The 27,923-nt window shown below is 38.9% G+C and overlaps 3 protein-coding genes and 2 long non-coding RNA genes across 6 annotated transcripts; 3 read left to right on the plus strand and 2 right to left on the minus strand.

Moving 5' to 3' along the window:
- Window positions 1-594: 594 nt before the first annotated feature.
- On the plus strand, window positions 595-22,525 carry LOC124443221 (alpha-1,3-mannosyl-glycoprotein 4-beta-N-acetylglucosaminyltransferase C-like). 2 transcript variants are annotated; one of them, XM_046993757.1, is made up of 4 exons: window positions 595-1,638; window positions 2,275-2,385; window positions 2,473-3,660; window positions 22,320-22,525. In XM_046993757.1, exons 1-3 carry the CDS (start codon window positions 1,491-1,493, stop codon window positions 3,627-3,629), a joined length of 1,416 nt encoding a protein of 471 aa, XP_046849713.1. In that variant the 5' UTR covers window positions 595-1,490; the 3' UTR covers window positions 3,630-3,660; window positions 22,320-22,525. The 2 variants fall into 2 exon arrangements, with proteins under 2 accessions (XP_046849713.1, XP_046849712.1); XM_046993756.1 differs by lacking the exon at window positions 22,320-22,525 and having other exon boundaries at window positions 2,473-3,865.
- Window positions 1,928-4,240, minus strand: LOC124443226. The gene is made up of 3 exons (XR_006947545.1): window positions 4,231-4,240; window positions 3,213-3,219; window positions 1,928-2,150 (listed from the first exon to the last, which is right to left on the minus strand). It is a non-coding gene; the product is annotated as an uncharacterized LOC124443226 (long non-coding RNA).
- Window positions 12,507-13,515, minus strand: LOC124443227. The gene is made up of 2 exons (XR_006947546.1): window positions 13,102-13,515; window positions 12,507-12,999 (listed from the first exon to the last, which is right to left on the minus strand). It is a non-coding gene; the product is annotated as an uncharacterized LOC124443227 (long non-coding RNA).
- LOC124443220 (alpha-1,3-mannosyl-glycoprotein 4-beta-N-acetylglucosaminyltransferase C-like) lies at window positions 16,198-27,616 on the plus strand. Its single transcript, XM_046993755.1, has 4 exons — window positions 16,198-16,238; window positions 24,285-24,521; window positions 26,144-26,260; window positions 26,335-27,616. Exons 2-4 carry the CDS (start codon window positions 24,371-24,373, stop codon window positions 27,483-27,485), a joined length of 1,419 nt encoding a protein of 472 aa, XP_046849711.1. The 5' UTR covers window positions 16,198-16,238; window positions 24,285-24,370; the 3' UTR covers window positions 27,486-27,616.
- On the plus strand, window positions 16,207-22,525 carry LOC124443219 (alpha-1,3-mannosyl-glycoprotein 4-beta-N-acetylglucosaminyltransferase C-like). The gene is made up of 3 exons (XM_046993754.1): window positions 16,207-16,461; window positions 20,950-21,066; window positions 21,141-22,525. The coding sequence occupies exons 1-3, from the start codon at window positions 16,311-16,313 to the stop codon at window positions 22,289-22,291; spliced, it is 1,419 nt and encodes a 472-aa protein (XP_046849710.1). The 5' UTR covers window positions 16,207-16,310; the 3' UTR covers window positions 22,292-22,525.
- Window positions 27,617-27,923: the final 307 nt, after the last annotated feature.

Here is a 27,923-nt window from a genome sequence, read left to right on the forward strand (position 1 = left end):
ATAACTCTGCATATGACGTTAGTTTGGACTTAAACAGATATATTGAGAATGAGCAAAAATTTCACACGATCAAAGGCTTAACATCGTGGTCGAAGCATTTTAAAGTGAAAGCTTTCATATTTCAAGGACTACACTAAGACTAGTTGATTATTCCAAGTAACTCGTTATTACTTCCTCAGTAAAAATACAGAATTTACCTTTCTTTCTACAAAGTTAAAGTGACTAATTTTCCGTTAAAGTAAAAACACACGAATTTAAATATGTTAACATTTCTTTAAGTGACGTCATAACTAAAATTTTTTAATGGCTCCCTAGGAGCATGTCACCTTTCACAAAGACAATAAGTAATCCTTCAATACGGGGACGGGGCGGGTGGCTGAATGGTTAATTGCGTGAGCTGTAAGCCAGACCGGCGCGGGTTCAATCCCGGCTCGTGGCACATCTGGCAATGTGTCTGTAAACCTAGCCCGGGTTGACCAAAGCCATGTGAGGGAAATTTGGTAGAGGAAACTATGTCCTCGGATGGACTGTATCTGCATCTGCAATGTTGCAGCCTTGTCACACTGTGTGTCACGCTGATATCAGCGTTGTAGTTGCGTGAAAGGTACGAGTGATTGTAGTCTGGTCAGCTGCCTTCACTATAATTTAAGTAACCAGGATGTTCCACTTTGTGGAACCCTCATACGTGTCGAAATCGACGGATTCCATTATGTGACATTGAAGAAACAAACCAAAAATCAGTAGCATCAATAAAAACCATTGAGATTTTCACAAGAACAATAGAGATAAATCAAAAAGCAAATAATCATTTATTGTCAGTGTAGTTACTTGCATTAATAGTTTCCAGTCATGGGATCTATTTTCATACATGACATCGAAGCAAGGACGTGTGTAGTACGTTTCAAAAGGGTTTTCCTTGCTCAAATTTCTTTTTGCAGCTGCTATCAACATTTTGGATGTGATACTGATTGTAAAATATCTGTATATCGTGGCTTTCAAATGTTCAGATATGGTCCATTGAAAACAACATGCAACTGGAATCTATTACTTACGATTTACTGGAACGATTTACTTACTACAGGAGCTCTGTCAAAATTATATATCTTTGAGATGTAAATCCAACTGCAGTTTACCGAAATAAACAGATTTAGAAACTCCTTTATTATGCATCTCAAGCAAAAGTTTAGCTTTTAATAATTTAATATGATAATTGAAATTTCTGTTGGAATACATATTTTACTTCATTTCGTTTCATGTAAGAGGTTACATAATTTTAGCACGATGTTCATGGTTATATATTTTATGTAATTCAACGTTTAGCTGCAAGATAAAATTCTTTAATAAACCAAAAAAACCCAAATAATTAGAAAAACATTAGCGGGTTATATTAAACACATTAGCGGGTTAATTGTTACAGCTATTAACCGTGACCACATGACAGACTTGGTCAAATGTGGTAGGGAAGACAAACTGATACAGAAGAACGAAATATGAGAGTGCTTGGCCGTCGTAAACTGCCCACTTTCTTAAAGATCATTTTAATCGTTGCGTGTATAATAGCAATAGCCTTCATTTCATCTCAAAAGCCTACGAAACTTGGGGATGTCTTGAAATGCGTGGACGAACCAATATCCGTCGGTAAGAAGTGCTAGTGACGGCAAACAACAAATAAATGACTTTGTTTCTTTGCTAGTTTAGGCCCATTTCAAACGTATAGTAACTCTTGCGACGAGTGCATAAGAAAAAAGTTAATGAGGGATTTTATCTCATTTTCTTTTGTTTTTAATGCATTTGGTACAAGTTAAATCCGACGTTTGAAACGGGCCTTTACTTCTGCTGAAATAGTTTACTAAATTTAAAATTACATTTTGTCGTTGTACATTTGTAACATTCTCTTCTTCACTGAAATTTACTCTCCATGGTGATATGAAATACATTTTAAATTGCTTTATTTGAAGTATTATAGCTTATAAAACATGAAAAAACCATAAGAGTAAGTACATGAAATTTTAAATATGTTTTTGTTCCCACTAATATGATTTGAAAAAATAAGTTTAAATGACACTTTATGTTCAACAAAGTTCATTTTACCATTTGAGATGTCTAATATAAAATTTGATGTAAAAATTCCACTAGTTTCATTAATAATGCTATGAAAATAAATTGAAATGATATAAACACCATGACAATTTTAATACTAAGTGGACAAGTAGCCCAGTATTCTCTAACAGATGACTTAAAAGAAAAAGTACAATGCTCTTTGCTTCTATTTAGAGATATCAAAACAAGTTCATAACTTTAACTTGGCTTCAGCATGTTTATCAAGGAATATCTTGGATAGTAATGAAGTTAAACTTCATAGCAACCGATCATCTGATAAAAAGTGTAAGTTGACCCATAAATGCAAATATATATAGTCTTTTAATATATATAAGGATGCCACCTTATCAACCCAATTTTATTTCATTGCAGATACTCTAACCATTGGCATCTCAACAATTACTCGTGAAAATGGAAACATATACCTCATGAACACTCTAAATAGTCTTACTGTGGACCAAACTGTTGGAACTATAACACCCAACTTTCTTATTGTATTACAACTTGGTGATTCAAGTAAACAAAAACGAATTCAACTTGCTAATAAAATACAGCAGAAATACATGTCTCTTGTTAATGAGGGCACCTTGGACATTATACAAGTATTTCCACCCTACTATCCTTCGTTTGAAAAACTGAAAAGGAGATTCAACGACAATGAAAAAAGAGTAAAATGGCGTTCAAAACAAGTAATTGATTTCTCCTTCCTTTTTTGTTATTGTTATGGTTTGAGTAAGTATCATTTACAACTGGAAGATGATATTAAAGCTTCACCATATTATTACCCAAAACTTATGGACTTTATTGACAGTTATGAAAACAAAGAAACATGGTTCACACTTGATGCCTCAATGCTTGGCTACATTGGTAAAGTCTATCACAATTATGACCTCAATGAAATTGCAACATTTTATTATATATTTTACGATGAGATGCCTGTGGATTGGATGGAGTATATTTGGCGAAACATAAAGGGACAAGCAGGCCGTTGGAGATTTCGTGTCGCTTCATTATTTGAGCATTATGGAGACATATCATCCCTTAGAAGCAAGACTCAAAAAACAAATGAAGCCTACTTTGACAAATACTCACAAAAATATCTGGGACATAACCCCCCTGCTGTGATAAAAACTAATCTAATACCAAAAATGCGAACAAACATAGACTTTGCATACAATCAAGGTGCAAGTTATTTCTGGGGCACATGTAATAACAAGACATCTTGCCACATTGTGATCATGTTTCAAAAAGCAATGTCACTACGAAGTGTTATTGTTGAGACAGGAGGGAACATAGCAATTAATGATACAATAAACAGTGGCTGGTTAAAACTAGGCACAACGCCAGATAAAAACAATTGTCTACATTACCACACACCTTTAGGATCATTTGTCAGAGGTACACTAGCCATTGAATTTAAAACATTCAAGAAAGTCCGTTGTATAAAGATACAAATTCAATTCCAAAAAGAATGGGTGTTAATTCGTGAAATCAATGTATGGCCTTGGCAGCAACAGCTGCAATCTTAAGATATAAATCTCAAAATCTCAAATTAATGACATTATGACTGTTTCTGGCAAAGCTTTTATCAGGATAGTTAAGATTGTATGCTACATCAGCTACATTCTTAGGAACAATATATGTGTTTATAAAACACGGGCGCTGATTTGTTGAATTCTCAAAATCTATTTCGTCTATGCGCGGGAAATTTAAATGGCGAAATATAAACAGTATGCAATTAAAATTAATAAGTTTATCTTTTCAACATCGTTTTAAGGGTTATTTTAGCTAAAGGCTATTTTATTTTATTCTCGTCATAAATCTCTTTTCCGGATTACCATTCATAAAGTATTGAAAGAATTTACTAAAAAAATTCAACTTGTTGAATAACTTAAATCTATGAACGAATTAATGAAGTACTTACTTCACATATACAAACGAATCTTACTATGAAATTCTACACAACTTGGTATGATGATTTCGTACTTCTCAAATGATGGACAGTTTTGTTCAGTTGACCTGGAAGCAAGGCAAATAATAATGATCAACAACATACTTCATATCTTAGTCACTTCAATAAGAAATGTACCTTTACACGGTCAAAATTCTAGTGGGAGGACAACCAACCACTACTTGCGTTTCCTACTGAATTAAATCATGTGACGGGACATGACGTTGAAGAGTTCACAAAGCTATCCAGTAATACTTACCAATAACGGTTCATGATTGGTCATTTCAAAGACCTCAATACGTAATGTTGCATTTCCTGTTTTGTACTCGCACTGAAAAAGCAAAATCTCAATCAATAGTTTCAACATGAACGCAAACAAATTTGAAACTCTTAAAAGTTAAATTAGGAACTAACCAATGATAAGTTAGGAAGAAACCTTTGATTTGTTTTAAAGTATCTAAGATTTTTTGTTATTGATCTCCATTCCACATTTTTCCGTCTTTGCAGGCTCCTCTGCTGGTCTTGCCGTAAAAATATTTTGTTGCTGTAAGAATGCCTCAGTTTGTATGACGTGAATGGTTTTTTGTCAGCAGAGTACGTTCTGTGGTTTTCATTTCTCATGGAGGAGCTGATGTGACTTGCCTCTTCTGAATTTTTTGCAAAGTCGTTTCCAAACAGTAATTCACTGTCTGACTGTGAATCTCTTCCTCGTCTCGGATTCGAAAAACCCTGAGAAACACCACTACACTTGGATCAAGGACTTCAACCGCCTTCTCAACCGGGAATCGAAGGATGGCCACCGGCTGCACTTCTGTGAGAGTTGCCTTTACGGCTTCACCAGACAGGATTTGCTGGAAGAGCATAAGCCTGAATGTCGAGGCATCAACCAGGCCGCGGTTGCCATCAGAATGCCAACCCCCGGAAAAAACGACAAAATCCGCTTTGAGAACTACCAAAAGCAGCTCAAAAAGCCTTTCATAATCTACGCCGACTTCGAGAGCCTGGTCTGCAAAATCGAGGGCCCGCGCTCAACCCGAAAAGAGCGGCACCCTGCAAACCTCCGGGCACGAGGCATGCGGCTACTCGTACAGTCGTTCGTTCCGACCGGAAAACGCAGCCGCCGCAGCTCTACCGAGGGCCCGACGCGGCCAAGCATTTCCTGGAAGCGCTCCAAGAAGAAGAGCGCAAGATCAAGACGGTGTTGGCTAACCCCAAGCCAATACATATGACAGGTAAGGACTGGGGGAGCCACAAGAAAGCCACAAACTGCCAGGTCTGCGGCAAGCTCCTCGAAGGCGATTCCGTGCGAGACCACTGCTACATTACTGGCAAGTACCGAGGTGCGGCCCACAATGAGTGCAACCTCAAGTTGCGGCTCAGTCCGAAGACGACAACCATACCGATTGTCTTCCACAACCTGCGAGGCTACGACAGCCACCTCATCATGCAGGCCATCGCCGAGACTGAGACATCGTCTCACGAGGTCGAAAAGCTGGTCCCCAATCTGCGCGACAATACCCGATACGTCCTGCACTACCGGAATCTGCAGCTCTATCTGCAGCTTGGCATGCGCCTGAAAAAGATCCACAGGGCGCTCCGTGGATCAAAGCCCGTGGATGGAGTCCTACATTCGGAAAATCACCGAACTCTGGAAGAAGGCGAAAATCGACTTCGAGGTAAACCATTACAAGCTGCTGATCAACAGCGTCTTCGGCAAGACGATGGAGAACCTCCGAAAGCGTGTCGACGTGAAGCTGCTCCGGCCAAGCGAGACCGAGAGACTCCGCAAACTTATCGCCAAGCCGACATTCAATCGGCATCTCATCTTTGGCGATGCGGGAGACCTCGCAGCCGTTCACATGAATAAAAGCAGTCTGCTGCTCAACTGGCTGGTCTTCGTGGGCATGAGCGTTCTCGACCTCTCGAAGCACCTGATGTACGACTGGCACTACAACCATCTCAAGGCCCAGTACAGGCCGGCTGCAGAGCTCCTCTATACCGACACCGACAGCCTTGTGCTCGAGATCTAGACTGAGGATGTATACGCCAACATAAGGCGGAACGCCGGTCAGTACGTTACAAGCAACTACCCCAAAGACCATTCGCTCTTCAGCACAGCCAACAAGAAGGTGCTGGGGAAAATGAAGGACGAGTGCGTTGGGGCACCTATCGCCGAGTTTGTGGGACTCAAGCCCAAGATGTACTCTATCCTGAAAGCCGATGATGGTCTCGAGGAACGCAAAGCCAAGAGCGTTAAAAAGGCTGTCGTGAAAAAGCATATCCGCAAAGCTAAAGGTGTTAAAAAGGCCGTCGTGAAAAAGCATATCAGTCATGCCTAGTGCAAAGAGGCGCTCTTCGAAGGAAAGCGCTTCCACCACGGTATGGATATGCTGCGCAGTCGCGGGCATCAGATCTTCGGCGAGCATGTCAACAAGACATCGTTGAGCCCGCTGGACACGAAGCGCTGGATCGCGGCCGATGAGATCTCTACCCTAACATACGGGCATAGGGAAGCCGGTGCCGCAGGCGAATATCACATCGGACTAAAAGAAATAAATGCTTTCGTAAAAGAGCTGCTCTACGGCTAAGCGCAAGGTAGTACCAGACAACAGGACCCCATCGACTAAGCCGGCGGTGTTTCGGTCCCAAAGGGCACCACTTGGAGTTCCACTCGCCACTCTCGAGTTCGCCAAGCGCATACAAATACGGCACCATAACATCCAATGGCAAGCGGTGCTCTTTGAAACCAACCGGACGAAGCGCCGGCGCAGAGGGTTTGGCCTTAACGCTCTTCTTCCGAATCGCAGGGGAGGGTTTTTCGGCCGTCAAACGAGTAGTTTCATTATTGAGCGCTTTAACCACCTCAGGTAATCGTGATACCCATTCTTTGTTGCAAGTTCCGGGCTCAGCTAGCTCGCGATGATACTGGTAACCGAAAAATCGCTCCGCCAAAGTTAGATTAAATCTTTCTACGATCTCCTGATCTCTATGAACCTTACCCCGTCGAATCGTGACACCGTTTTTATCACACGCTTTTTGCACAGCCCCGCGGAACTCCGAGCCAGGGTCGACTAGTAAAACTTTTGGCCATCGAAGAGGCCCACGGGCATAAATAGACTCTAACGCCTTCCCAAGCTGGGTCGCTGTCTTGTCTGTGATTGCTTGGGCCTCCTTATACCGACTTGCTACGTCGACGACCGTCAATGCGTATTTGAATGTGCGTCTTCTGACTCGATCGTGAGGCAAATACAAGAGATCGGCCTGGTGAACCTCATTCGGGGTGCTGATGTCAAACTTAGGTCGAGGGATGGCACTTGGCGCGCTGGTGCGGGCAAGTAGATCTGCCAGATGGCCTGTTTTGTTAGCCATTCACTCTCTAGCCAGCTTTGGGATAGCAGCACGGCCGCGCCAGTACCCCGCAGGACTGTAGTACACCTCTGCGAGACGTTCCTCAACGCTTCCGTCCGTAGAAACGATTATTTTTCCTTCATTACGACGAGATTCGCTTTGAGAAAGAAACCTAGAAACAGCACTACCACATACACCACAGCGCCATGCAAGTCTGGGGTTGCCGTTATGATTTACAACTATACCAATTATAACTAGTTGCAGTCTTTTGCAACGCATACAAAACGCGACCGTCATTTTCACTTGACTATTGTTCACCAAGCTTTTCTGATTTTATCAATTTTATTCGCGGTTTTGATTGCCAAATCAATTGGATTAATACCGAATGGAAGCGCACTATTCAAACCTCTTATTCTTCCTCCCTTTTATCTAGAAGTTCACTTTTAGAAAGAAACTTGGAGACGCCTCTGTCACAGACTCGGCAGCGCCCCGTGAGCCTAGGTTGGCTTTTTGTATATTCGATTTTTCCTTTGACAACAAGTTGTCGTTTCTTACAGTACAAACAGTCAGCGATGGCCATCTCCATATAATGCACAAAAATTTAGTCTGATGTGAAAATGCATCGCGATGTTAATTATTAGCGCGCTCTTAGAATTTCTCTAGCAAACCGTTTTACAATACGCTCGTTATGCGCAGAAGGGCACGAATCAAAATCTAACAGAATATCTGTCGCAGACCGATTGTGAACCCGATCGTGTAAGAAGAGAAGGCAGTACCACCCACACATAATGGAGCGCTGATCCTGTATCTCGTTGCAAGAATAGCGAACAACAAGTTTTGACCGTTCCATCCACTTTTTAACTACGTCAGGTGGTGGAAGGCCGAAGCTGTCAAAGTAATCTACACAGAACTCATCAGCAAAGGCGCAAACCCAGTGAGTCCCACCTCCATCAAGAAAGTCTTGTAAGTTGATTATGACACTTTCTTCAGCTTTAAGAGGCTCTTTAGGAAGCATGTCTTTTGAGAACACCTCCCTAAAGTCTTTAGATACTGCTTTTAAATTACCATTTACTATACGATTGATATCTTTATTTGATAGCGGCTTCCACTTCCTCACCCGCGTCCCCGGGAGGTATACTCTTTCCTCCGACGTTCCAAATCCAAGGATTTTTCCTAGGACAGGCGCTACGATGGGAGCAGTCATACCTGCAAGCAAAGAACCAATGAATCCACCTTTTTGCGCGCGCGTCATGGCTGTAACCTGATTCTTAGACAATTTTAGTTCCAACCCAGATCCTGTGGGTTTTGCACCCATTATGCGCTTATAATTTGCGTCTTAGTAAGCATAAGCATGTCAGGGCCGTCATGTGCATTTTGGTAAGCCGTATAGTCACTCCGGTTCGTCTCTGACTGCCTTTGCCAGGTTACTTTTCTGAGCCGTTGAAAGTGCAACGCCGTTAACTGTGTAGTTATTACGTCCACCACCTTTAGCAGCTGTACCACCTTTCCTAACTACACCACTACCAGCAACTGCTTTTCGTGTGTTGCCGGTGATAGCACCTGATATAGCTGCTAGGCCTAGAGACGGTAACACTTTTGGTATGAGTTTAGTGACCGTAAGTATGCGTTTTCCAACAAGATTTCCAATAAAGCTACCGCCTTTTGTACTTCTTGACCCAGGAAGATAAATACCAGCGCCTTTAAATTCCTGAGTGATTACTCGCTCCATGGCGGGTCTGAGAGCTTCAACAAATATTGCGTTATCAATGTCCGACATTTTTGTGCACATGGAAAACAATTTGCGTATATAAATAGTCGAAAAAATTTTTGTTTTTTTAATTTATAATTAATTCTGGTGCAAAGTAATCGGATTAAACGTAACATATCACTAAACCATTATGTCCATTTTACCGCATTGAGCCGAAGGAAACGCTCGCTAAGCACGAAGCAGTACACGTGGTACGCCTGTTCACCACCAGCATTAATAGCACTATTAAAAGGGCCACCTAAGATCCAACGAACATCAATGTTTGCCGGAGCTTTTTTCAAAGCTTCAGGATGATGACTAACGTCAAAGTGGTAAATAGGAAAGAGGTTTGCAAAGTCTCCTAAGTTTACTCGAGAGCCTGTTTCTGTATTTCATCGCAGCGTCTTGGAACATCATGTAAGCTCTGCTGTAATTTTTGTTCTTGATTGTCTGAGCGCTCTGCATCTTGGAACGCTACGAAGATGTGTGTTGGTAGCTCTTCGCTTCCGTTTGTCGTCACACGCCATGAGACGTTGGTTTGACGTCTGGTGAATCTCTCTCGGTAAATACGACCTTGCTCAAAGTATAGCATGCGTGTGTAACCAGCAACCAACTTGCTTTCTATCATGGTTTGAACTTCGATCGAAGGTCTGATGAAAGGAACCCAGAGCGAAAGATTTTTTATCTTAAATTTCCAGCATCTAACCCATTTGCTCTATGAAGCGTGTTTTCAGCAGAAGCGCGAGTGAGATTCAGATTGAACTTTATACCTATGAAAGCTGAATTAATGTCTTTGGCGAAGCCTAGGATGTCAGCGAGGGGAAGCATCATGGTAACGTCTTTGGCGCCCGCGCAGATCTGGCGGCGACTGGCGAAACCAATGTTGAAGTTAGGGTTCTCTGTTGCGTTGAGGTTTAAGTTAAAGTTAGCCCGGAAGTTGCCGCCAGTCAAAGCGACACCGTTACCTACATTAGCAGCAGGAAGCAACTGAGCGTTAGCTCTGTTTACATACTTATTAGAAACAGCCCCACCGGTAGCTCCAGTGTCGCGGTACCAGAAAGCACTCGTGGCGATGCTCCTGGACGAATCATCCGAATCAGTTACAAGCCGCATGATCGTGTTGACAGTTGAAGCATACTGACTTATTTCTTCAACGGTCTTGTTGTTAACCTGGATCTGGATCGTATCAAACAGGCTCCAGCCACCATTTGCCAGAGCGACATTGTCGGCGGCATCATAATTGGTGCCATCGTTCTTTACAACGCGACCTCGAACTTCAAGAACGGCTCTGTGAAGCCATATAAGCTGGTCAACGTTCTCAGTGTCGATATTGATATTCTTATTATCGAAATTCGGATCGCGGGGAAGAACTCTTTCGTACTGCAGACGCTCAACAGAGCGGTCAACGATGGGCTCGTCAAAGAGTTGAATTGCTGGGAATATCATGTCCGTAGCCATTGTTTTGATAGTTTGTACTTCGTGCAGTATACATATATTACAAAAATTTGTGTCTGCCGATCATCGACCAATGTAATTTAATTATTATTTCTGATGTGATATTTAGGAATACATCATGCCGTTACCTGACACGAGGTTGCTTAGAATACCTAAGTCTCGAGAAGTCAGTTGTTGCTGAGCAAGGCTTTCAGCGCGCGATACTAGAGCTTTTCTAGCTTCAGTGGTTCCAACCAGCTCAATAAGTTTAGATCCAACTTCTTTCGTTAAAGCAGTGCGAGCGGTTCTCGCGCGCGTTTTTGCGCTACTAATACCAGCTTCAGCCCCAGCACGAGCCACTGCAGATGCACGTGATTTAGCTTTTCTTGCCACTCCTTTAACGTCTCCGCGGGCGAGATCGGCAACAAGACTGCTTACGTTTTCAGGCGAGAACTGCTCTTTTGCAGTCGATATAACAGCCTCTTTGGTTGCTGTAGCCGTGTCAAGAATTGCTTTTTTACCAGCCGCCGCGGCCACATTCTTGATTTTTGGAGTAAACGTACCTACGCGAGATGCTAAGACTGCAGCTGCGGACTTCCCCGCACTGAATAGCCCACCCTTTACCTTACCAGCAAGGCCCACGAGGTTTCCAATCAATGACCCCCCCGACAATTTTTCGACGAACTATACCGCGTCTAATCATAGGAACTATCATTTTGCCTAGTATATTATATATGGAAAAATAAGCCATTATGGTAACAGCTTCTGAATTGGAATCCTTTTATGAGAGTGTATATATAATCACATTTTTGGACGGATGTTTAAAGTGTAAGTTACTTGCTCACCATTTAAATCAATCTCATTTCCTGACTGATCAGTGATTTCCATTCTCACTTTATTAATAAGGCTAGTTTTTATGAGTGGTAAATAGGTCGGTGGACTAGGACTTATTTCCAACAAACGTCCTGGTCTTCGGTTTAGAGTAAACGATTTAATAACATCACTAGGATTCCCGTTTACTATACTTGAATTAACAAGCGAGCAGTGAATATAGATCTTCTGTACAATTGTAATGTTAATTCGATTCTGACTTAAAGTCTTTCCTCTAGTAATATCACCTCCACCCATAGCAACCCAAGAATAGGGCTTATGCTGTTATCTGTGTCAAAGGAAACTACAAGGTCACCTTTAATAGTAATCTCCGATTTAGATGTGGGAATATTTACTGACAGCACAAAGGGTGGATCACGTCTTGCGGTCTCATCTTCATGTGCGAACTTTACCCCCAATGCTTCCATAGCATCTTCAATAGCTTGATTGATAACGGGAATGTTGTAAGCGCTTGGTGGTATTGTGATCTTTTGCCGTTGAATTGGATTCTGTTTAAGCTCTCCTCTCTGTGCACCATCAGTATCACCATAGTTTCCATCTCTAGTCTCAAAGTTGATTGTTTTTAGTAGTGACATTTTCCCGCGAATTCCACAAACTAGCTTCAGCAAGAGCCACTTGATATTTTTTGTTAGCCTCTAAAGGTATAGGTGGCCTAAAGATAATTTGAAAGTCGTTCTCTTCTCCACCGTGTACCGCAACGGCTCTTGTTGAGTCTAACTCAATGCTAATTTCGTCTTATAATACTCCAGCCATTATGGTTCTATTGATAACACTAAACAATAGCTTTGTATATATACGAGCAGAAATTTTAACGCACGTATTTATTTCTAATCTTTCGGTAATAACTTTTCGTTATTGCACTTTCGTCTAGCAGTTTTGTTAGAATCGCTTCAATATCGTTTTTCAACTCACGAGAGTCATTACCAGCCTCTACAGACTTGCAGGAAAGAAAAAGGCGGTCGATAAGCTCTGATGGGCTATTATAATAGTGCACTCCAGTTCCTGTTCGTGTTGTCTGGGGCGACTTCTTTTTTCTTTAAGAATTTTGTAACGTTCGAGGTTTTTTGTACCTAGCCCTTGGTTAGCTGGAGAAGCGTTTTGTCTTGTAGACGGGCCGATAGATTGTCCAAGATTTTCAAAATCTACGTCGTTTATATACTCACCAGCCTCCAACCGATCAAGCAAATTTGAATTCTCTATAGCCTTCCAAGATGGTTAGCCTTTTGTTAAAAGGACTAGATCATCTAGCCGTTGGGCAAGCTGCTGTTGAGTGTTTCAACCGCTTGAGTGACTTCTTGCAACCCTTCAATTTCTTTGTCTTGTTTTTTGTTAATAGCTTCTGCTACAGATTTTTCAGCATTAACAATTGGTTCAGACGCCCTTTCAAAGAATTCTCCTTCGTACTGTCGAGACACTTTGAAATCGACTTGGCGCCGCTAGAGTTCTGCGCGGTTTTTTACAAACTCTTGGACTACTTTTTCGCGCTCTTCCATAGATGCAACTGACATGAACATACTTGAACTTCAATCTGAAGATAGATGAAGATGGATAAATGTTTTTTATCTTACTATATAATAGGACAAAAAAAAAATGGACGACCCATATGGTGTAATGAAAAATTATAATCTACCTGAAATACAGTCGGTGCTAGCATCTATTGATTCACAATCTCAAGATAATAAACCGCATTTTACCCCGCCAACCGTTCATCAGTCGAAACGAGCAACTTTCGCCTTGTTCGCATTTCAAACATTGAGGCAGAGCTCCGCCAAGAGCGTGACGCTCGTCATAAGCTGCGTAAGAAATACACACGCATTATTTCGACACTCTTAATTTGACACACCTTATCTGCTGCATCGAGTGCCTTTACAGTCGTGACAGGAACTGGAGGTATTGATCTTACTCTATCCAGTGTGGGCGCCCCGGCTGGGGACGTTCTTGAAGCTGCCGACGTAGCTTCTCTACTCAAAAGAGATGAAAAAGACAAATAAGAACTTAGAGCGTGAAAAAGAAGTTGTTACCACCGCTGCTGAAAACGCACGCCGTGAAGGTGAAGCTCAAGCTTTCAAAAAAATCGCGGGTCTGGCTGGAGGCTCGTCATAGATTTCTCTCGCGGTCAAATATAAATCCAGTAATTAATAAAAAATTTTCTATTATATATATAGGTATATAAACATCGCATCAAACTAAAAATTACATCAGACTAATGGCGACATTAGTAATCGGTGGAACTGATGATGGTTATGGATCTGGAAAATCAGGACCACCAGGGCCTAGAGGCCCAAGAGGAGCTAAGGGACACAGGAGCAGCGGGGGCTCAAGGAGATACGGATCCTAGAGGACCAAAGGGAGAAAAAGGTGATACAGCAGCTGCAGGGGCTCAAGGAGATACGGGTCTTAGAGGACCAAAAGGAGAGAAAGGTGATGAGGGTCCTAGAGGAGATGACGGAACTGATGGGACTAATGGAAGCAATGGTGCGCCCGGGGCCACAGGAGCCCAAGTGCCTCAAGGGAAATAAGGCATTAGAGGTCTAACAGGTCCTAGAGGAGTGCCGGGCTTTACAGGGGCCGCAGGACCTCGAGGGCCTCAAGGGCCTAAGGGAGATACTGGAGCCACAGGGCCTCAGGGGCCTTCAGGACGTCAAGGACCTCAAGGACAGCCAGGAGCTGATTGTCTTAAAGGAGACCAAGGAGATCAACCTGTTTTGAACTCTCCTACTGGATTTTACTCCCCAGGCATGAGCGGAGTAAATGTAACTTTAGTAATGTTTCCTACTGGAAAAACACTCGAAAAATAATAAATTAGCATTATTAAGCATTTGGTTTGAACACGAGTGGTTCAACATTAGATCTTCTGTGTTTGAACAAAGTTGAGGGCCTTATGTTAGTTTCGTACATGATAACACTAAAAAATTGATGTCATATGTTAGTACAATACCCATTAACTGGACGCGAAGATATCATGTACATTATTTAGAGTATTCTTAATTCTAAAACAATAAATTTTCACTTATATTTATAGTGTTATCACTTCAGTTGTGTTTGTTACACAAACATTAAAATGTCTAACACAGCTGAAACTTCGGTTCATGAATTCGAATCAACAAACGATCTCTTTCGCCGAGCAGTAGAAGTATACTTACGACGAAATAGAGAGAAATTTTGCGACGAAATAGAGAGAAATAGAGAGAGGAATTTTGAAAAATTCCAACTAGAAAATAATTCTAATGCTGAAAAAATATTAATATCTTCTTGGAACTATTCAGACGTACATAAACCTACGCGTGATAAACCTATACTTCAAACTCCTAGGAAATTACTTGTCTTAAGTAAAACAAAAACACATCGTATTGGTGATATTAACTCTGAATGTAGCTATAGCGATTTTATAGATGTAGACTTACCTGCTGATGCAACATTAGTTGTTCAACAGATGGAAACTGCTAGAGTAATTATCACACTCACTATAGAAAGTATAATACCCGAATCTTCAACGGTTGTTTGATGAAGATTTGCTACACGAAGCGCTAGATGATTCCGAAGGCTTTCCTTCGCTTTTTTGTTCATTATCTAGAACCGAATAAGAACACTTCAAGTTTGGCCATCTGGAACACTTCAAAGGGGGTGAGCCAACCTCTGAAGGTGTCGGAGCTACTTTAAAATCTTTTTTAGACGTTTTAGACATTCTATTTACTGCACTTAGAAACCGATGTGCGTTGTAGTTTATCAACGATGGGTCGCATATATTCCCATATTCAGCTTCCCAACCTATAGAATTTGTTATAACAGGTGGTCTTATTTCGACTACATCATTAGGCCTAATAAGTCTGCGCTTACATTGTTCCGGAAGAGGTGTAGGTGGAGCTACATTAGCACGCTTTCTTGATGTAGATGCAAGTGGTTGGAAAGCTTCAAGAAACGAGTTCAAAGCTCTTCCACTTATAACACCTTGCTTGTATAGCTGTAAAATTTCTCTGACAGTATCCATAATATCACATCAAACTAATATCACATCAAACTAATCTTAACTCTATATAATATATAAATATGTTTATTCTTCTAATTTCATATAACCCGCTTCTAGTAACAATCTAGTATGTAATTTAATATGTTCTTCTCTCTGTTTTACTATTATATTATTCAATTTTTTCTCTCTTTCTCTTCTTTCTTTTTGCTCGTCTTTTCATACGTACTACTCTTTTGGATTCACTATTCATCTTACCACGTACCCTACTATACGCTACTCTATAAATAATAGACCCCGACGGCCGGCCGCGGGGGGTGGGCCGGCCGTTTTTGGCTCCTGCCGTTGTCCAAGGTTTGGCCTTGGCTTAGATTTGCGTATACTAGGTCTCAAGGTGTGAGGTGCGCCAGAATTGGTAGTCTCTATACTACTGGGTCCAGGCCCCTTGTCCCCTCCAGGTCTTATCGAACTCAATGGCCAAAAGTCTTGAGCTGCCATATTGAAAATACAGCGAATTTGAATTAAATTCTCTATTAGTTTTCTTTTGCTGTCAAAACAAATACTTAACTAATACCTCATGTTTAAAATATTTCTTCCCTCCCAACCTTTAAAAAATACGTAAAATTTACCTCTTCGTCTTTGTTAATTTTCCCGCCATTTTCGATTTTCAAGACGCCGTCATACAACAGCTTTTCACTGCGTCGCCTTCACGCTAAGTGGCCTAAACTTGGTGCGCACCTGCGCAGTTTATGGTTTAAACGGCGGCGTCCTAGGATTTTACAATTTGTAAACTCGCTATCAAGGTCTTTGCGACGTAAACAGACGACAAACTTCTGACATGTGGCAAGGCGCAAATTTTAGATAAAAACGCAAATATGAGAATACTTGGCGGTCGTAAACTGCTAACTTTGTTGAAGATTATTTTTATCTTTTCGTGTATTGTAATAGCTATATCATTCATTTCATCTCAAAAGCCTAAGAAACTTGGGGATATCATGCAATATCTGGACGAAACAGTATCCACCGGTAAGAAGTTTTATAGTAACCGAAAAAAACAAACAAGTGTCTTTGTAAAAGACTTCTGGTATTTAGTTAAAAGACTGGAAAGTTTGTATGTCACGCCAATAATATATGGCGTGACAAAAATGTAATTACGCCGTATTTTGGCGGTATTTGATTCACTTTGGCGTGGCGTAAAAGTTTAATTTTGGATCTGTTGGCGTGGCATTATTTATAATTAATAGAATCATAGATTTAGTAGACATAATTTATCGTGATTCTACTGATTTACATATTATGTTTGCTGACGACACTCACTGGAGGTAAACAAAACCTTGAATTGAACATTGAACACGGTGCAGTTCGTGAACATCGAACATCGCGGGGCGGCTTCACACGTGCTAATCACAAAGATGGTTAACAGCAACGCAATGTAACTACGCAACTACTTTTGTATTCTGTTGAATCCATGAATCTTTATTAAAGAATGAGTCTCGCGGTAATGATCTCGCACAATGCAGTGATATGTCTACTTCGACTGTTAATTTGACGGCAAAGCACGGTCGGCCAAGAAATGAAAAAGAATATCAAGGATTGAATTAAATAAAAATGTATTCATTTTTGACTAGCCAGAAAACAATCTTCGAGCTCGTTTGTCGATCAATGTACAAAGGCTTGTACGTGAGTCGAGTTGGTTTGTAGCAGTTTAAATTAAGCCCCAGTCAAACGAGCGCAACATTTTGATCCAACATAATCCAACTTTGTTGTCACAAAATGTTGGCCCCGTTTGACCACCCTTTTTTATAATGTTGCATGATGTTGGACAATGTTGCATGGAATTTGATTGTAGTCAATTTTTTATCCAACAAATTATGGTAATTTTGCATGATGGGATAGTTTGACCATGTGTTAGCAACAATGTTCGTCATAAGCATGCGCAATATACGTTTAGTTTGATAATAAACATGGCGGACGAAATAGGTCACTTTCTTATAATCTGGTTGAACATGATTAGTTCTGTCTTGTTTCATAGTAGCTCGTTTGTGTTCAGTAAGTCTTATGTTTAAGTTCCTGCCAGTTTCCCCGATATAGGAGGCGTGGCAGTCGGAGCAGAACTGCACCTTGTCGTTCGTTGGGTTGTTCTTTGTCCTTTATGTTCGTTAGTACTTGTCGTAACGTTGTGATTGGTTTATGTGCGACACGTATGTTGTATGGTCGTAAGATACGCGAGATAGTCTCAGACGGACCTTTGATGTAAGGTGTCGTTGCTGTTGTCACTGAGTTGTTCGTTTCGTTGGGTTTGTAAGTGTTGCGTTTGATAAAGTCAGAGTTATAGTTGTTTCTGTCAAAAACACGTTTGAGATAGTTGTTTTCGTTGTGTAGAGCGTCCGGTGAATCACATATGATTTGTGCACGTCTTGTTAATGTTCTGATTGTGGTGGCTTTGTGTGATGTAGGGTTGTAAGATGATTGGTCTAGTAGTCGGTCAGTATGTGTTGGCTTGCGATAAACTGTTGTTCGTAGTTTTTGATTATTATGTTTTACCAAACAGTCGAGAAAAGGAAGAGTTCCGTTTTCTTCGACATCTTTGGTAAATTGTATGTGGCTGTTCTGTTTGTTGATGTGAGTGTGAAAGTCATCAATCTCGTCTGCATGTAGTGCTGTGATTGTGTCATCTACGTAGCGGAACCAAAAAGGTAGTGCATGTTTGTAAGTCATGAGCGCCAGTTCCTCTATAGATTGCATTACAATTTCAGCAACTACAACAGAAACGGGTGAGCCCATTGCTGTTCCATGTAATTGTTTGTAGTGTGTACCTTTGTACTGGAAGTAAGTCGAGGTGAGGCAGAGCTCCAGTATCTCCATAATGTTTTCTGTCGGTAATGGCAGTACGTCCGTGGTGTTTGTAATGAGGGTTTTTGTTCAAGTAAGTGCTAGAATAAGTGGAATACTGGTGAACAGTGATTTCACATCAAAACACACTAGTATATAGTTGTTCGGTATTTGTACAGTGCTTAGTTTTTTAATGAAAGTTTCAGTGGATTGTAGCTTGTGTTTTGATTTGCTTGTAAGTGGTTGCAGTATGTCAGTCAAGTACTTTGAGAGTTCGTAAGTAGGTGAACCACAGAATGATACAATTAATCGCATGGGTATTTGTGGTTTGTGAAGTTTTGGTAGTCCGTATAGTCTGGGTGGTCGTCGTACTGAACATCTAAGTCGATCGTAAATACGTTCAGATATAATGTTAGATTTTCTCATAGAGAAAATCTTGCTGTTAAGTGATGGTGTTGAGTCTCGTTTGAGTTGTTCGTACGTTTGTCTGTCGTTAACAAGGGTGTCCATTTTGTCGAAGTAATCATTCCTGTCCATGACCACAGTCACGCGTCCTTTGTCTGCTGGTAAAATGACGATGTTGTCGTCGTGTTTTAGTCGTTTGAGTGCTTGTTGTTCGTCCTTTGTCAAGTTGTTGTCACGTATAGAGGACGATTGTAAAGCGGAGGCTACCCTGCTTCTGATCTCGTCTTTGGTTGTCTCTGACAAGTCTCTTTGATACGCTAGGACAACCTCGACACTTGATACTATCGTCTCAGTCGGATTCGTCTAGGTGTTATGGAATGTTTTAGTCCGTAAGATAGTCGTGTTTCAGTTTCGTCTAATGAGCGGGAAGAAATATTCCTCACCAGTTATCGTCATGTTTACGTCTTGTACGTGTTTTAGTGCGTTTTAAACGTTCAAGTTTTTGTTGTTGTTTGATTTGGTGTCTCTGTGTTGTTTGCTCGTTTCTCTGTAATAGTTTGTATCGTAGAAAGTAAAGTATCACTTACTGTCGTTGGTATGAGTTCCTTCAGTTTGTTCAGTCTTTGTTCTTGTTGCTTGATGTAATAGTTGATTCGTCTGTGACAGTCGTTAATCTGTGCTCGTATCAGTCGTCTGCTGGTGGATTTGACAATCTGAATAGCCTCTTGTGTGTTCAACGGGGACTTAATTCTAAGTCCTGCCGGAACGAGACCAAAATCCTTGCAGCGGTGGTTGAACCAGAGTTGTTGGCGTATGCGTCTGACGTTACTTGCAAAACGTATGTAAAATGTAATGGCATATGCTATGGCAATTCAAACAAAGTATTAATAATTTAAAATGTATTTCATATCACCAATAAATTTTGGGGGTAGAAAAGGATGTTACAATTTCAAATAGAAATTGCAATTTTAACAACAAAAATTGTAAGGAAAAACATTTCGAAGAAAATCTTAAAGATAAAATGTAATTTTGAATTTAGTAAACTATTTTAGCAGAAGTAAAAGCCCGTTTCAAACATCGAATTTAACTTGTACTGATTGCAATTTTATTTACTTTATTGCAAAAAATGTCGGAATTAAATAAGATCCAGATTTGACTGTATAGCATTAGCACTAGGAAGATGATTTAAACTATTACGGATCACCATTTACCAAATTTGGACAAATCGCTGCACTAACAACCTAATGTGGCGCCATTTTAAGGTACCCCAAATATGGCTGCCTGTGCATGGCTAAGCACGCAAAGCATTACCGTGAGACTCATTCTTTAACCATTAAGGACAAGATTTTTTTAACATTCAACAACATTTCAAGAAAATCTTTTAATTAAATAATTTGAAACGAAGTAAAACTAAATAGATCTGACTTGCTTAGTACTACTTGTGCAGCCAGTGCTATTAATTTTATTACATATATCGTATCGCACTGTGCTGGCGTAGAAAGTTTGGATGATAAATTTCTAGCGTAAAGTCTATGGCATACGAAAAACAAGCTTTCCAGTCTTTGTTTCTTTGCAAATTTAGACCCGTTTCAAACGTCGAATGTTACATGTGCCCAATGCATTTAAAAACAAGTTAATGAGGAATTTTATCTCATTTTCTTTTGTCTTTAATGCATTCGGTACAAGTTAAATTCGATGTTTGAAACGGGCTTTTACTTCTGCTAAAATAGTTTACTAAATTCAAAATTACATTTTATCTTTAAGATTTTCTTCGAAACGTTTTTCCTTACAATTTTTGTTGTTAAAATTGCAATTTCTATATTAAAATTGCAACATTCTTTTCTACACTAAAATTTATTGGTTATATGAAATACATTTTAAATTATTAATTACCTTGTTTGAATTGCCATAGCATATAAAAGATAAAAAAAATCATAAAAAAATCACATGGAATTTCAAATTTGTTGTTGTCCACACTAATATCATTCGACAAAATATTTAAATGACACTTTATGTTCATCAAAGTTCATTTTGAATTTTAACTTGAGGTGTCTTATAATTTAATGTAAAAATCTTCTACTTTCACTGAAAAAGCTATAAAAATGCGTCAAACGCAGAAACACATACACATTTATAACTGAAGTAAATTTGTATTCTCCTTGGAAGAATGAGATGCACACTACTGCAATTTTAATGCAAAGTGGACAAATGGCCAAGTATTCTCTAACAGATTACTTAAAACAAATTAAAAGTGCAATGCTTTTTGCTTCCATTTAGAGATATCAAACCCAACTCAAGTTCATAGTTTTAACTTGGCTTCAGCATGTTTATCAAGGAGCATCTTGGATAGTAATGAAGTTAAACTTCATAGCAACCGATCATCTGATAAAGAATGTAAGTTGACCCATAAATACAAATATATATAGTCTTTTTGGCATCCTTATCAACCCAATTATATTTCATTGCAGATACTCTAACCATTGGCATCTCAACAATTACTCGTGACAATGGAAACGTATATCTCATGGACACTCTAAGTAGTCTTACTGTGGACCAAACTGTTGGAACTATAACACCCAACTTCCTTATTGTATTACAACTTGGTGATTCAAGTAAACAAAAACGAATTCCACTTGCTAATAAAATACAGCAGAAATACATGTCTCTTGTTAATGAGGGCACTTTGGACATTATACAAGTATTTCCACCCTACTATCCTTCGTTTGAAAAACTGAAAAGGAGATTCAACGACAATGAAAAAAGAGTAAAATGGCGTTCAAAACAAGTAATTGATTTCTCCTTCCTTTTTTGTTATTGTTATGGTTTGAGTAAGTATCATTTACAACTGGAAGATGATATTAAAGCTTCACCATATTATTACCCAAAACTTATGGACTTTATTGACAGTTATGAAAACAAAGAAACATGGTTCACACTTGATGCCTCAATGCTTGGCTACATTGGTAAAGTCTATCACAATTATGACCTCAATGAAATTGCAACATTTTATTATATATTTTACGATGAGATGCCTGTGGATTGGATGGAGTATAATTGGCGAAACATAAAGGGACAAGCAGGCCGTTGGAGATTTCGTGTCGCTTCATTATTTGAGCATTATGGAGACATATCATCCCTTAGAAGCAAGCCTCAAAAAACAAATGAAGCCTACTTTGACAAATACTCACAAAAATATCTGGGACATAACCCCCCTGCTGTGACAAAAACTAATCTAATACCAAAAATGCGAACAAACATAGACTTTGCATACAATCAAGGTGCAAGGTATTTCTGGGGCACATGTAATCACCAGGTGTCTTGCCACATTGTTATCATTTTTCAAAAAGCAATGTCACTACGAAGTGTTATTGTTGAAACAGGAGGGAACATAGCAATTAATGATAGAATAAAGAGTGGCTGGTTAAAACTAGGCACAACGCCAGATAAAAACAATTGCCTACATTACCACACACCTTTAGGATCATTTGTCAGAGGTACACTAGCCATTGAATTTAAAACATTTAAGAAAGTCCGTTGTATACAGATAGAAGTACAATCCCAACAAGAATGGGTGTTAATTCGAGAAATCAATGTATGGCCTGGGCAGCAACAGCCGTGATCTTAAGAATAAATCTCAAATTAATGACATTATGACTGTTTCTGGCAAAGCTTTTATCAGGATAGTTAAGATTGTATGCTACATCAGCTACATTCTTAGCAACAATATATGTGTTTATAAAACACGGGCGCTGATTTGTTGAATTCTCAAAAATCTATTTCGTCTATGCGCGGGAAATTTAAATGGCGAAATATAAACAGTATGCAATTAAAATTAATAAGTTTATCTTTTCAACATCGTTTTAAGGGTTATTTTAGCTAAAGGCTATTTTATTTTATTCTCGTCATAAATCTCTTTTCCGGATTACCATTCATAAAGTATTGTAAGAATTTACTAAAAAAATTCAACTTGTTGAATGACTTAAATCTATGAACGAATTAATGAAGTACTTACTTCACATATACAAACGAATCTTACTATGAAATTCTACACACCTTGGTATGATGATTTCGTACTTCTCAAATGATGGACAGTTTTGTTCAGTTGACCTGGAAGCAAGGCAAATAATAATGATCAACAACATACTTCATATCTTAGTCACTTCAATAAGAAATGTACCTTTACACGGTCAAAATTCTAGTGGGAGGACAACCAACCACTACTTGCGTTTCCTACTGAATTAAATCATGCGACGGGACATGACGTTGAAGAGTTCACAAAGCTATCTAGTAATACTTACCAATAACGGTTCATGATTGGTCATTTCAAAGACCTCAATACGTAATGTTGCATTTCCTGTTTTGTACTCGCACTGAAAAAGCAAAATCTCAATCAATAGTTTCAACATGAACGCAAACAAATTTGAAACTCTTAAAAGTTAAATTAGGAACTAACCTATGATAAGTTAGAAAGAAACCTTTGATTTGTTTTAAAGTATCTAAGATTTTTTTCTATTGATCTCCATTCCACATTTTCCCGTCTTTGCAGGCTCCTCTGCTGGTCTTGCCGTAAAAATATTTTGTTGCTGTAAGAATGCCTCAGTTTGTATGACGTGAATGGTTTTTTGTCAGCAGAGTACGTTCTGTGGTTTTCATTTCTCATGGAGGAGCTGATGTGACTTGCCTCTTCTGAATTTTTGGCAAAGTCATTTCCAAACACTAATTCACTGTCAGTGGGGTCCTTCACTTCAGTGCAAAAAAGCTACACGAGCTTATTGTTTGTAAAATTGTAAACATGGTTTTGAGTACTGTTTGTTGTAAGTTGAACATTTCTACATCCAACTTCTTTTTCTTTCCACTTTAGCAGTGACCATACCTTTGGGTTGACTTTCTTGCACCACATACTTGGATAGTTTTCCTGCCAGGTGTATTTTTCTGAGATTAACTGTAATTTTTCAGGGCTCATTGGTTTGTGCCATCCTTTTAACATATTTGTTTGTGCCATATTTTTGATGCTAGTTAAAATTTCAATATGTAAAATTGACCTTTGACATAAATTAGCGAAGAAACAATTGTTTCAACATCTTTTTGCAAAACCTGACAAACCTAACCATGACAAACCTGACAAACCTAACCATAACAAACCTGACAAACCTAACCATGACAAACCTGACAAACCTAACCATGACGAACCTGGCAAACCTAACCATGACAAACCTGACAAACCTAACAAACCTGAACCTGGCAAACCTAACCATGACAAACCTGACAAACCTAACCATGACGAACCTGGCAAACCTAACCATGACAAACCTGACAAACCTAACCATGACGAACCTGGCAAACCCAACCATGACAAACCTGACAAACCTAACCATGACGAACCTGGCAAAGCTAACCATGACAAACCTGATAAACCTAACTATAAATAGTTTGTATTTTTACCGAAAATTCTTATGGAATGAATATTTTGAAAACGTTCATTCATTTTGTTAAAATTGAAAATTTTGAAGTCAGTGTTTCCGAAATTCGGCCAAATGCATACCAGGAAAACCGCAAAATTTCATGCAAATTTAAAAAAAAATACACACCCCCCCTTCCCTCCCAATATCAAGGTCTTTGCGACGTCCCTCGTTCCACGTAAACAGACGACAAACTTCTGACATGTGGAAAGGCGCAAATTTTAAATAAAAACGCAAATATGAGAATACTTAGCGGTAGTAAACTGCTAACTTTGTTGAAGATTATTTTTATCCTTTCGTGTATTGTAATAGCTATAGCATTCATTTCATCTCAAAAGCCTAAGAAACTTGGGGATATCATGCAATATCTGGACGAAACAATATCCACCGGTAAGAAGTTTTATAGTAACCGAAAAAAAACAAACAAGCGTCTTTGTAAAAGACTTCTTGTATTTAGTTAAAAGACTGGAAAGTTTGTATGTCACGCCAATAATATATGGCGTGACAAAAATGTAACTACGCCGTATTTTGGGGGTATTTGATTCACTAAAATTCCAGGAACTTTGCTTTGGCGTGGCGTAAAAGTTTAATTTTGCATCTGTTGGCGTGGCATTATTTTTAATTAATAGAATCATAGATTTAGTAGACATAATTTATAGTGATTCTACTGATTTATATATTATGTTTGCTGACAACACTCACTGGAGGTAAAAAAAAAACCCTTGAATTGAACATTGAACACGATGCAGTAACATCGCGGGGCGGCTTTACGCGTGTTAATCTCAAAGATGGCTAACAGCAACGCAATGTAACTACGCAACTACATTTTTGTATGGACGGCAAAGCGCAGTCGGCCAAGAGATGAAAATGAAATAACAAGGATTGAATTAAATATAGATGCATTCATTTTTGACTAGCCAGAAAACAATCTTTGAGCTCGTTTGTCGATCAATGTACAAAGGCTTGTACGTGAGTCGAGTTAGTTTGTAGCAGTTTACATTTACTCTTTGGCGACGGCGATTATTTATGCAACATTTTTTAATAAGTATATACTTCCGGAAGAGATTGTTTCATCCAAAATATCTCCTTAAAGTGCATATAAACCTTACAGGATTTTAGTATTGTTTGAAAGAACAATTCATGAAATTAACAGATTCAAAAAAAAATTGATTTACATTAAATCTATCTTGGGAAATCGCTGTTAAAAATCAAAATTTGCTGTATATATTTTTCACTCAGGGATCTGGTATCAAGTGCATGTCGTGACATCATGTAAGGAACACTGCTCTATTTAATTCAAGACAAACTGACTGCTGTAAATTATCCATAGCGTCCTTTATTAAAAATTGGCCTTATCTAGGTCGGAAATAATTTGGAACGAAGTAAAACTAAATAGATCTGACTTGCTTAGTTCTACCAGTGCAGCCAGTACTATTAATTTTATTACATATATCGTATCGCACTGTGCTTGCGTAGAAAGTTTAGATTGTTAATTTCTAGCGTAAAATCTACGGCATACGAAAACCAAGCTTTCCAGTATAGTCTTTGTTTCTTTGCAAATTTAGACCCGTTTCAACTTTCAAACGTCTAATGTCACATGCGCCGAATGCATTTAAAAACAAGTTAATGAGGAATTTTATCTCATTTTTTTTGTCTTTAAAAAAAATCATAAGAAAAATCACATGGAATTTCAAATTTGTTGTTGTCCACACTAATATCATTTGACAAAATATTTAAATGACACTTTATGTTCACCAAAGTTCATTTTAAATTTTAACTTGAGGTGTCTTATAATTTAATGTAAAAATCTTCTACTTTCACTGAAAAAGCTATAAAAATGCGTCAAACGCAGAAACACATACGCATTTATAACTGAAGTAAATTTGTATTCTCCTTGGAAGAATGAGATGCACACTACTACAATTTTAATGCAAAGTGGACAAATGGCCAAGTATTCTCTAACAGATTACTTAAAACAAATTAAAAGTACAATGCTTTTTGCTTCCATTTAGAGATATCAAACCCAACTCAAGTTCATAGTTTTAACTTGGCTTCAGCATGTTTATCAAGGAGCATCTTGGATAGTAATGAAGTTAAACTTCATAGCAACCGATCATCTGATAAAGAATGTAAGTTGACCCATAAATACAAATATATATAGTCTTTTTGGCATCCTTATCAACCCAATTATATTTCATTGCAGATACTCTAACCATTGGCATCTCAACAATTACTCGTGACAATGGAAACGTATATCTCATGGACACTCTAAGTAGTCTTACTGTGGACCAAACTGTTGGAACTATAACACCCAAATTTCTTATTGTATTACAACTTGGTGATTCAAGTAAACAAAAACGAATTCAACTTGCTAATAAAATACAGCAGAAATACATGTCTCTTGTTAATGAGGGCACCTTGGATATTATACAAGTATTTCCACCCTACTATCCTTCGTTTGAAAAACTGAAAAGGAGATTCAACGACAATGAAAAAAGAGTAAAATGGCGTTCAAAACAAGTAATTGATTTCTCCTTCCTTTTTTGTTATTGTTATGGTTTGAGTAAGTATCATTTACAACTGGAAGATGATATTAAAGCTTCACCATATTATTACCCAAAACTTATGGACTTTATTGACAGTTATGAAAACAAAGAAACATGGTTCACACTTGATGCCTCAATGCTTGGCTACATTGGTAAAGTCTATCACAATTATGACCTCAATGAAATTGCAACATTTTATTATATATTTTACGATGAGATGCCTGTGGATTGGATGGAGTATAATTGGCGGGAACTTAAGGGACAAGCAGGCCGTTGGAGATTTCGTGTCGCTTCATTATTTGAGCATTATGGAGACATATCATCCCTTAGAAGCAAGCCTCAAAAAACAAATGAAGCCTACTTTGACAAATACTCACAAAAATATCTGGGACATAACCCCCCTGCTGTGATAAAAACTAATCTAATACCAAAAATGCAAACAAGTATAGACTTTGCATACAACAAAGGTGCAAGGTATTTCAGGGGCACATGTAATAACAAGACATCTTGCCACATTGTGATCATGTTTCAAAACGAAATTTTACTGCAAGGTGTTATTGTTGAGACAGGAGGAAACATAGCAATTAATGATAGAATAAAGAGTGGCTGGTTAAAACTAGGCACAACGCCAGATAAAAACAATTGCCTACATTACCACACATCTTTAGGATCATTTGTCAGAGGTACACTAGCCATTGATTTTAAAACATTCAAGAAAGTCCGTTGTATAAAGATAGAAGTACAATCCCAACAAGAATGGGTGTTAATTCGAGAAATCAATGTATGGCCTGGGCAGCAACAGTCCTAATCATAAGACATTTCAAATGACATTACGACTATCATTATAGAAATCTGGTATATTTAGTGCATGCAGGTTGTTTCACTGGAAATTTAAATAGTAATTGGTAAAATATAAAACAATATGTTTAATTAAATAAAGAGCACAGTTTTCCCTTCATAATGTATTGTAAGATTGAGACGAGTTAAAAATTGCAATTACATGAAAGGTGTTGACCTGCACGGGAGAGCAAATTTTGTCAGGAAAAATTAGTTGCGTATCTGTTTTGTCAACTTTGTAGGACTAAATTTATTATCTCAATAGTTGTGAGCCATAATCACACGTACTGCTTCACGGCTATAGTTTATCGTTGTTAAACTCGATATAAGTTTTATATTTTATTATTATATGGCAAGCTTCACTTTCGGCAAAATGGCGCGCTTTGATTGGCTCAGAAACATTTTTGCC

Source organism: Xenia sp. Carnegie-2017, unplaced genomic scaffold (genome assembly GCF_021976095.1).
Source record: "Xenia sp. Carnegie-2017 unplaced genomic scaffold, XeniaSp_v1 HiC_scaffold_20, whole genome shotgun sequence".
NCBI classification, from domain to species: domain Eukaryota; kingdom Metazoa; phylum Cnidaria; class Anthozoa; order Malacalcyonacea; family Xeniidae; genus Xenia; species Xenia sp. Carnegie-2017.